This window comes from Lepidothrix coronata, unplaced genomic scaffold (assembly GCF_001604755.1).
Source record: "Lepidothrix coronata isolate B3197 unplaced genomic scaffold, Lepidothrix_coronata-1.0 Scaffold129, whole genome shotgun sequence".
In the NCBI taxonomy this organism is placed as follows: domain Eukaryota; kingdom Metazoa; phylum Chordata; class Aves; order Passeriformes; family Pipridae; genus Lepidothrix; species Lepidothrix coronata.
Window position 1 is genome coordinate 2,064,395 of NW_016690309.1, and position 9,712 is coordinate 2,074,106.

General features: G+C 42.5%; 1 protein-coding gene across 3 annotated transcripts in view; it reads left to right on the top strand.

Annotated features, from left to right (window-relative positions):
• The window catches only part of SCUBE1 (signal peptide, CUB domain and EGF like domain containing 1), a 173,853-nt gene that overhangs the window by 1,330 nt on the left and 162,811 nt on the right, over positions 1 to 9,712 (top strand). For all 3 annotated transcript variants that reach the window (XM_017826686.1, XM_017826687.1, XM_017826688.1), the window contains exon 2: positions 1,495 to 1,617. In XM_017826686.1, coding sequence (XP_017682175.1) covers positions 1,495 to 1,617 — 123 coding nt within the window. The remainder of the gene's footprint in view (positions 1 to 1,494; positions 1,618 to 9,712) is intronic.

Consider the following 9,712-nt stretch of genomic DNA (forward strand, 5'->3'; position numbering starts at 1 on the left):
AAAAAAAAAAAAAAAAAAAAAAAAAAAAAAAAAAAAAAAGACAAAAAATCCCCCACAACAATACGGAGTCCAGGGAATTCTCTTGCTGGGATGCCAGAGGTGCCCCGCGGGGCCGCCCCGGTCTGCACCTCCCAGACAAGTTCTCTGCTGTGTGCCATGCCACAGTGTCTGCTTATCCTCCCCTCTCCAAACAGCCCCCTCCTGTCCCCGGTGACTTTGAAGGATCACTGGAGATGGCTGAGTGAGCACTTCTGAAACAATTAGCGTTACGATTTCAAGCTGACAGCGAAGCTGTTTTCACTTTAGTGCACCTTTTTGGAGGATCTGTTAATCTCGCTGGCACGGAACCAGCTGCACATGTCTCTCGCTGGACGTCCCTCCGCGACTCCCCCGGTGCCCTCGGTCCTTCCCGGGCATAAAGGGGAGGCTGTGCTCCGCTCCATCCCCCGGGCAGCGCGCTGCCCTGCCCGCCTGTCTCCTCCCGGGAGCCCCAGGTGTGGCTGTGGCGTGAAATGGGGAGGAAATCCCCGTGAGGTGAGCTCTGACACGACCCTGCCCGCCCGCTGTCCCCGGGGCGGGGGCGGCACCGGGGGTCGGGAACCGTCTGTGGGGACTGCGGGGGGCAGGGCAGGTTAGGCAGGGCTTTAAATGTTCCCCTGTTAGCAGCACACCCCATCCCTGAATAGGTCGGAGCTGCTGCTTTTTCCCTTTTTTTTGTCCCCTCCTATGTTCACTTCATTAGCATTCCCACGACTACCGAGTCTCTCACTCATCCTCCTCCCTCCCCATCCTCTTTAAATCCCAATGCCCGTCACTGAAATGTTTGTAAAGGCTTCCTACCCTGAAAACAAGCGGTCTGGCTGCCCCCCTTCCAGTGCAGGGGCCGGGGAGACTGCTGGGAGTTTCTTCCTCCTAAATGAGTTTTAGTCCAAGTAGATGATGTTATTGCAGGTTGCTTTCCTCCGCACTGACTTACCAAGTTTCTTATGGTCTGCCGTTTTTTTTTTTTTTTTTGCCTCTAAGTAAAAAGTATTAATGGGGTTTTGGTGTTCAAATATTTCTTTTTCTCATCCCCCAACCAGCGGAGTTTATTTAAACTAGAGTCTATCTTTATAAATTGGGAAAATCTCTTTGCTAGAACACGCAAATGGTCTTTTTCTCTCCTCTTATAGGTCATTTAAACACTGGGTTTTTTACTAAGGGTCTCCAGTACCAGACCTATACAGCAGAAGCTAATTTTTAGTGTCTAAGGATTTCCTAATGCGGGAATGTGATAGCCAGTCCCTGTGGCTCGGTGGAGCAGTGCTTATAAACGACCTGCGGAGAACATCACGTTGGCAGGTTCAGTCATTTAACCTCAGATGTTCCCATTTCCAGGATGACACTGGGAAGGCAGGCAGGCAAACGGTTCCAAGGGGAGTTTCTGTCCCTGGTGTTGTGTGTCTCAGGTCTCGCTCCTGATCTGTCCCCTTGGGGTTCGTTCTGTGCTTCCAGATGTTGACGAGTGCGCGGAAGCCACGGATGACTGTCACATCGATGCCATCTGTCAGAACACACCGAAATCCTACAAATGCATCTGCAAGCCGGGCTATAAAGGGGAAGGGAAGCAGTGTGAAGGTACGGACAGATCGGCTCCTCTCCTATCTCTCCTCCCCTCCCTTCTCTTATTTGTTTGCTCTTTAAAAGCTTTTGTAAATAGCTGAATTCCTGAAACGATTAATGCAGATTTACAGCTGCTTAACCTCAAATCTGGGTGTTTATTGGCAAGCATCCCCCTGCTGCTCTTGCTAATTGTCCGGCACCGCAAACGTCGTGCCCGCCAGCCTACTTTGAAAAATAAAATTAAAAAAGGGAGGTGCGGCCGCGGGATGGGATGGGATGGGATGGAATGGGATGGGCCCCTGGATCACCCCCTGGACTGGCCGCCGTTCTCCCCGGGCAAGTTACAGTAGGTGCTTTTCTGCATCTCCTCGACCAGGACCTTGGAACTTGCTTCTCTTTGACTCTATGAATGTGTCATGATCATACATTTCTAATCTGTGGTACGCTGTTTTAAAAGGAAGTATTTCAGATTATTGTGCTTATACAGACTTAAAAAAAAAAGTTGTTTTGCTTTTATATGCCCTCTTGTAATTGAGAAAGACCTAGCATGTTTTATTAGGCACTGTGTACATTCATATTTCAGATTTTGTCCCCCATCTTGTCTGTTGAATCTCAGCAGAGAGATTCTCTGGTCAATAGAATGAATATTATAATCACAACCCTACAAATAAAAGATGCAAGAATATTATTTTTTCTTACTTGTAGGTGCTTAGCAGGTATAAAATTTTTCCTTCCAAGTCCTTCTCTTTCTTTGGCAGAATGAAACTTTTAAAAAAATGTTTATAGCCAGTCCATTAAAAAGATTAAAGACCTAGAAATGACTTTGCTGAAGTCTACAAAAATCTGAAACCACATATTATTCTCCATGGACTTCCAAAGTGTTTGTTCAAGTGCCCTCATGAAGCATTTTTGTGGTTGTCATATTTCTCTGTCTTGGGCTTAAATTGACAGAGACAAATTCCTACTGTCCACCTCTTGCTGCTCTGAGCTGCTGTTCATTTGGAAACCAGATTGTCTTCCTTGCAAACAGGATAATCATTCAGCACCCCTTCTTCCTCTCCTCATCCCTTCCAGGGAAAGAGCTACAGAACTCTGAGGAAACTCAAGGCCCCAGCTGTGAAGTTACAGCACTCTCAGCTTTGGTGCTCGTGTTGGTTTTGCACATCAAGAGTTTCCTTAAGCTTTAACTATTCATGTTTTAGTTGTTAAGCTCTGTTTAATGGTAGACACTGCTTATACTCATGCTTATTTAATATACATATTTTATGCTTATTTAATATACGTATTTCTCTTTGCCTGGCTTACCTTGGCTTTGTAAAAATTAAAAAAGAGAGCTCAGTAAGTAGTAAAAACCAAGATTCCTCTTTGCAGTGATGTACAGAATAATGGAAATTCTGTGTCTGATATCAAACTCATATCTAATAGAATCAATGTCTGACAAGCCTGATAAGTAAAGTGAACTGGGGCAGGCTGCAACATATTCTGCATGGATATTCAGCATTAGTCAGGTAAATGAACACAAGCTGTCTGAACCAGGTATCACTCTGCATGATATATAACCCTTTTTACAATGTTATGGTACCAGTTCTAAAGATTTTGCATCAGCTGTGTGTCTCAAGTTTGTAATTAATATCACACTTTTGGATAAGTGCAAAGCTTGAAGTGTTTTTGAATGCTTCCTATCTGGAGCTTGTTTTAAATTAGTTGTGTAGTACCTGTTAATTTGATCCCAAAGTACTCTGAAGCACGAAATGACTGAAGTTATGTGCATTCAGTGTAGGGCAGGTATTATTATGTCCTTTTCATAAGTGAGTAAGCTCATAATTAAAAGGAAAGGTCACACAAGTCAGTGGCAGATCTGAGATCTGCCTCAGGCCTGCTGTACATGTAGGATGGGTTTATTTTCCCTCTTGAGGTTAAGTATTCAAAACCTACAGAAATAAACAGGCTAACTTCATGGATGGGTATTTAGTGTTCTGTCACAACTTCAGTGAGCAGTCATTAAAAATTACCTTTTAAGATAAAGGTAATTTGTTTAAGATAAAGGTAATTTATTTCATATTATTTCATTAACAAAAATGAAATCCACTGGATGGTCTTTGTGGTACCAAAACCAAAGCTGGGTCATTAAATGATTCTCAAAGTTTGTAACTGGGCTTTTCTAAATAAGCCTTTTGATCACTGAAACTAGTTACCTGTGAGAAAAAGATAACATTTTTAGAGATGATGTGCTTCTTTAGCTATATCTGTAGCAATCTACCTGTATTGCTTCATGTCTGAAGAACATTATATATAGCATAACTAACTCACTTATACTCCAGGCTCTCCCATGCAACCAGATTTTACTAAACAAGCAGAATTGCAATTTATGCAGTATAGTGAGCTTAAAGAAATTATACTACATGGTCAAATTAATTCTGATAAATTTTAGTTGAGGTTACACTGAGGCACTGCAATTAATTTAGAAACGTGTCCATGTTTGTTTATTTTAGACATCAGTCTTAAATATTGCTTTTGTTCACTTGAAATCCATTTTTGGAGAAAGGGAATGGAGTATGGGAAATAACATTTTTTTTGATGAGTCTTAGGTTTTAGAAAAGCAACGGAGCACATATTTGCGGAAACGTGTCCAGCATGTGAATATGTATTTGTGTGCTCTTGTGTATTTATTTATATTTTTTCTGAAGAGTGGGATCTTCAGGTCAATGCAGTAAATGTGGAGCCCAACCACTTGGGCAGGATTTTGTGTGTTTTGCTGCTGTGAGCTAAAGGGTGGGGAGAAATACATAAGACAAACCCATTTCTTTAAGGACCCGTGGAGCGCTCTGCCAGCAATTATATGGAAATGAAACATTTTCTTGACAACCTGTTAAATTCCTTTAGCAGGGAATTTCTTTCTGAACTTTGCTTTTCTCTCAAAATGTCTTTTTGGGTTTCTCCAGAGATTCTGAGGGTTGTGGATGACTTGTCAGACAGATCTACCTTACGTTTTTTCTTTATTTTATTTTCTGGTGAGCCTTGCTGCCTGAACCAGCTGACCTGTTTTCTTTCCACAGAGCACAGTTGTTTCTCCAAAGAGTTCCTCATTCTTCCTGTGGCCTGTCTCCTGCTTCCCTCTGTAGATTTCAGTTTATAGCTTTTTTCTTTTTTTCCCTGTGCTTTGTAAAGCCTTATGGTCAGCATTGCCGTGATGTTTTCCCGTGTCACATAATATTTGTGTTCAGTGTCCTTTGAAAACAAATTCTCTGCCTGGCCTTTTCATAGGACAGAATGAGGTGTCCAGCCCAGGTGATCTTTAAAAAAATAATTGCTTTCAAGTCTCTGTTTCTATTCAATATATAAAATCCATTAATTGATAATTAATTGATTCACTTGGCTAGGAAATCTTCCCTATTTTGATTTTATTCAGTATCTCAAATGCAGTCATCTTCGTGCTCCTTAGGTCTTTGTCCTTACCTTCTCTGCATTGACTTTTGGCTTCTCCACAGGTTGGTATCTCAGTAAAATCATGAGCTGGAAAACAGTGTCAAAGCAGTGGAAATTCCAGAGGGTTCAAAAGGATTCCAAGTCCTGGCGTTCCTTGTGCCTTGGTGGCCCTTCTCTGTCTCCAATGCAAAGTGTGTCAGGTGTTGTGGGGTACTCTGTCACTGAGCAGTTTATGAAGAGGTTTAGCTCTTAAACCTAGTTTTTAGGAAGTTTTTTTTTGCCAGTGCTGCTTCTCTGGCTAGTCCAAACCCTCACCTCATTAATGGTTGAAATACTCTGTGTAATTTTTCATTGATGTTCATCTGTGCCCGTTTTATATCCAGTTACTGCATTAACATTATTTTAAATGTTGTTTTTTTTTTCCTTACCCTACTCTTTATCCTCAGTGTGACTGTAATTCCAGTGAGTTGCTCTACCTATAGGTGTTTTTTTTTATTTTGGATTATACCTTACACGTAGGACCCTTTCTCTACAGTGTGTAGAGGATGTGAGTGGGTGGATGGGATTTTTCCTTAAGACACGTTCACTGGGACCTGTTGCTTCTGGATTGCAAAACTCTACTCTGAGATTTCCCTTATTGACTGTGATTTTCCTCCAGGAGTGTGTTTTTCCTTCTGTCTTTCATAGTATTTGCATAACTCTCCTTCGGTTCTTTTAATAATTGATCACACGCAGGTGTTACTTTTTTGTACAGAAATGCTCACAGTTTTTAGCTGTACTTTTTGTTTTAGTTATTTTTCCTACTGTGAAGCTTCATAATTTTTTTGATGGACTTCTTGCTGAGGGCAACATACACATACCATGGCAAAGTGTCTAGGTCGAGTGTGCCCTGAGAGGGTGATCTTCACATTCCTGCTCACGTGGGAAATTTGTGCTGTATCAGCAGCAGCTCTGCTTGTCTGCTGGCTCAGTGGGCCTGTGCAGTTCTAGTGATGCAAGTTTGTCACGTGTTGATGTATTTGCAGTCCTTTTCCTAATGTAAATAGTCATTCCAGATAAACAGGTGGTCACGGTAACCTGCAATGAGGGCTGTTATTCCTGGTTACCCCATGGATGGCACCTCACTGGCTTTAAACATGATCTCAAAATAAGATAAACCATTCCTGCCTCAATCACAGGTATATCCAGCCTCACAGCAGGTTACATTCCTCATATGCCCGTTTGGAAACACACACCAATTGTCCTTTCTGACCCCCAGTGCTCATTGAAAGGCTGCTGAGCTGAAGGAAGTTTTTGGAAGATGTCCAGCCAATTTAGCAAGGCATCTCCTAGTCTCCTAGATTTTGCCATAGTTCCTAATATTTCTCTGTGTATAGTGGATGAGAAAAACTCAATGCTGTATCTGGAAAAACCCTTGCATTGATATTCCTGGATTTTGTTATTTCCACTGATGCTCTGTGATGCCTTTGTCTCATACATGCCCTGTTGCTGCAGACAGAAAAGCACAGAGTTCTGCACAGATCACCTCTGAACTGCCAACTGAAAGCCCTTTTCTGAACCAGGAATTCTAATATTGTGGAAACGGCAGGATGGTGAATTTCTTACTTTGCCAAATTTGAGACTCTCGAATCTGTCACACGGAATTCACAGAATATGCTGGGTTGGAAGGGACCCACAAGGATTATCTTCATGCTGCAGGTGCAGTAGCATCCCTAAGCCAAAATTTAAACCACTCACAGTGCTTAGAGCAATGCACTGAAGTGCACTTGAATCAGAAACTGGATAGATAAACCAGTTGTTTCCATCTTCAGTAATTTTGAATTCAGAAAATCTTTCATTTTCTTGGGAGGTCATTCATGGTCTGACACGTTGGATTTTTGTTTTACTATAATGTTTGAAATACCTGCTCTGTTCTTCTCGTGCCCTTCAAAAATGAACCCAAATATTGTGAGAGGGCTGCTCTCTGAATCAATCAGCCTGGAACCAGCACAGGGCATCTGAGACCTCTCATTTCCCACTAAAGCCCCCTCTCATCTGCAGGGATAAGTCAGTAAGGGGCTTCTGGATGTCTTTTAAATGGAGCAGTGATCCCATTTCTTTTGAGAGCTCTGTGCTGTCCCATCAATCCACTCTCAGCAATTCATTCTGAGGTGGACCATCTTCATCACTGATGTCATGTGAGAGTTGGGTGTCCTTTGGTTTCTGGAATTTGGGCATCCTGATGCTTGCACAGCTCAGGGGAGCTGAGACTTGTTCTGTCTGTCTCTGCAGAGTGACAGCGATGCCACTGAACAAGGCAGCTTAAGTGACTCCTTCCTGATTGATCATTCTTATAATTACAGCTGAAGGTGAATTAATTCTTTCATGGACACCCTTGATTTCCCTGAATGAGGTCTGTGGTGGGTGTTAAGACAGTGGAGCTGCCTTCTAGAGCTACAACACCTTAACAAATGGTATTAATATCAGATATTGTACTTCGTGTCACCCTCCCCTCATGGCTGGATGAGACCTGTTGCTACAAGTCTGTGATGCTGGTTTAGGTCCTGCTTACATGTAGGGTAGCTTGATGCATAATTTTTGGTTTAGTGTTTCCCAGAATTAAATTCTGAGGTCTTCTGTATCTGTGCTTTTTTTCTTTTTAAATTTTCTGGTATCATTTAATACTCAATTCCAACTTGCCAGTTTTCTAATTTGCTTCAGGGAATGAGCTTTCTTAGGGGATGGAGAAGCCGAGAAGAAGTAAGAAAATACTCCTGAGAACATTCTCTATTAAAGCAGAATTTTATTACAGCCTAAGTGAATTAACAGCTTATGATAACTTTTTCTTTTTTTCTCCTTCATGCTTTTTCAGTGAATAGAGCTTTTGTTTTGGTCAGAGTTGAGCCTTGATTTTATTTGTTTATTCCAATTGCTTTAGTTTTCCAACTTTGTTCAGTAGTTTATCCCATAAAAGCAGAATATCCCTTAGCTGACATGACCCATTTATCTTCTCACAGGGCCATCAGTCCCCATGTGTCACACACCCTTTTGTTTTATCCTCTCCCTTTTCTCCCCTACTCTGTCCTACCTCTTACTTTCTGCCAGCCCATAATGCTGGTTCAGTGAACAGCTCCCCCGGTGGTCCACTTTGGAAATCTTCCATTTTGACTTAGAAAAAGAGCATCCACTCCGATTTTATTTTTTTTTTCTCCCCAGAAATGCTTCTCAGATAGATATATCACTGTGTTTTGCATAAACAAGTCCACGGCCCTAGAGATACGGCCCCATTCTTCAACAGCATTACGTGTGATTCCCACTCTGGAAAAAATATGGTTTTTTTCCAAGGACACTTCTCTAAATAGTTGATAAGCTCCTTGCCTGCTGGATGGTCTATGGGTACTCTGGGAACTTATAAATATCATAAAATTTCATCAGTCTCAACAGTTGCTGAGCTGCAGAACCCAGGGTGGCCTCCTGTGGTGATTTAGGTACTTCTGCTGTATTTAGGAGGAACTTCTGCTTTCCCCCAGATATAAAGTGTGAGTTATCTACCAGGAAAATGATAATAAGCTGAAGGGGCATAAATAAAATGCACTAAGTTCAATAGGTAAGAATCTGTCCTTCTTCTGTCTTCATTCTTTATCTATCTGCTAGACACTGTGTATTTTTCCTCGTTTTCCCACCTGTCACCTTCTGGTGCAATCCCTCTTCCTTGCAGTCTTCACTGTGTTGTCTTGTATATTCTGTTCCTCAGCTCTCTTTTAACCTTGTCACTTCCTTACTGCAAATACTACTTCTCTTTTGTCCTCTCCTCGTGGATTTTCTATTATTTTATTCAATTTTCCTTCCCCTGTCCTCTCTCTCGGGGAGAGTTACCCAGCAAGACTTCTGGGACTGGAGAACTGGCAGCTGTAAGCTCTGAATACCCTTTGCTGCTCCTTTCATTTGAGTTCTGTCTTCAAGTCAAACCAGCTCTCAGATTTCCCTTTGCCTTCCTTTTTCTCCACCTCTTTCCTGGCCCCATCCCCAGCTCAGAGCTCACCTGTCCCTCAGCACATTCCCTGCTGTTCCCATGGCTCTTTCCTCAGTGGCTGGCTGGAAAAACCTCTTTGCATGGCTGTTTGCCATCATTTGTTACCTCCCATTTGATTACGGGGGCTCCTAAAATACACATTCTGAGGCTGATGCACGACAAGGTCATGGAGCCTCTGGTTAGATGGTGGCAGAGGATTTAGGGAATGGGACCTTCTGCTGCTCCCTTGCCCAAATCAACTCCACTCACGTGGATTTTGTCTCCTCTGCATTTGAGGCAGGTAGCATCCACTCTCTTAGTTAGCAGCCATGCTGTTAGGACACTCTGAAGGTCATGGGAATCATGGATGTTGGATACAGACTGAAGGGGATGGTGGATACAGTCTGTGTACCCAGGAGAGCTGTGAGCCTGAACTACAAGTCTGACCAAAGCTCAGGCAGTCCTGGCATGGAGGCTGTGTGGCAGGAAGTTGTAGGGCAAATGGGTATAAATTCTGGTCCCAAAAGCAGGAATTCTCCCTCTGCAGTGATTTAGGCAATTCCTTTTCCCCGATCCTGGTTTTTTTTTGCACAGGTACAATAGATGTGGGGCTATTCTGTGAAGAATATCCCTGAAATAACACCCCTAAAAGTGGAAGAAAACACAAAGGATTGTGTAATGCTGGCCCTGTAA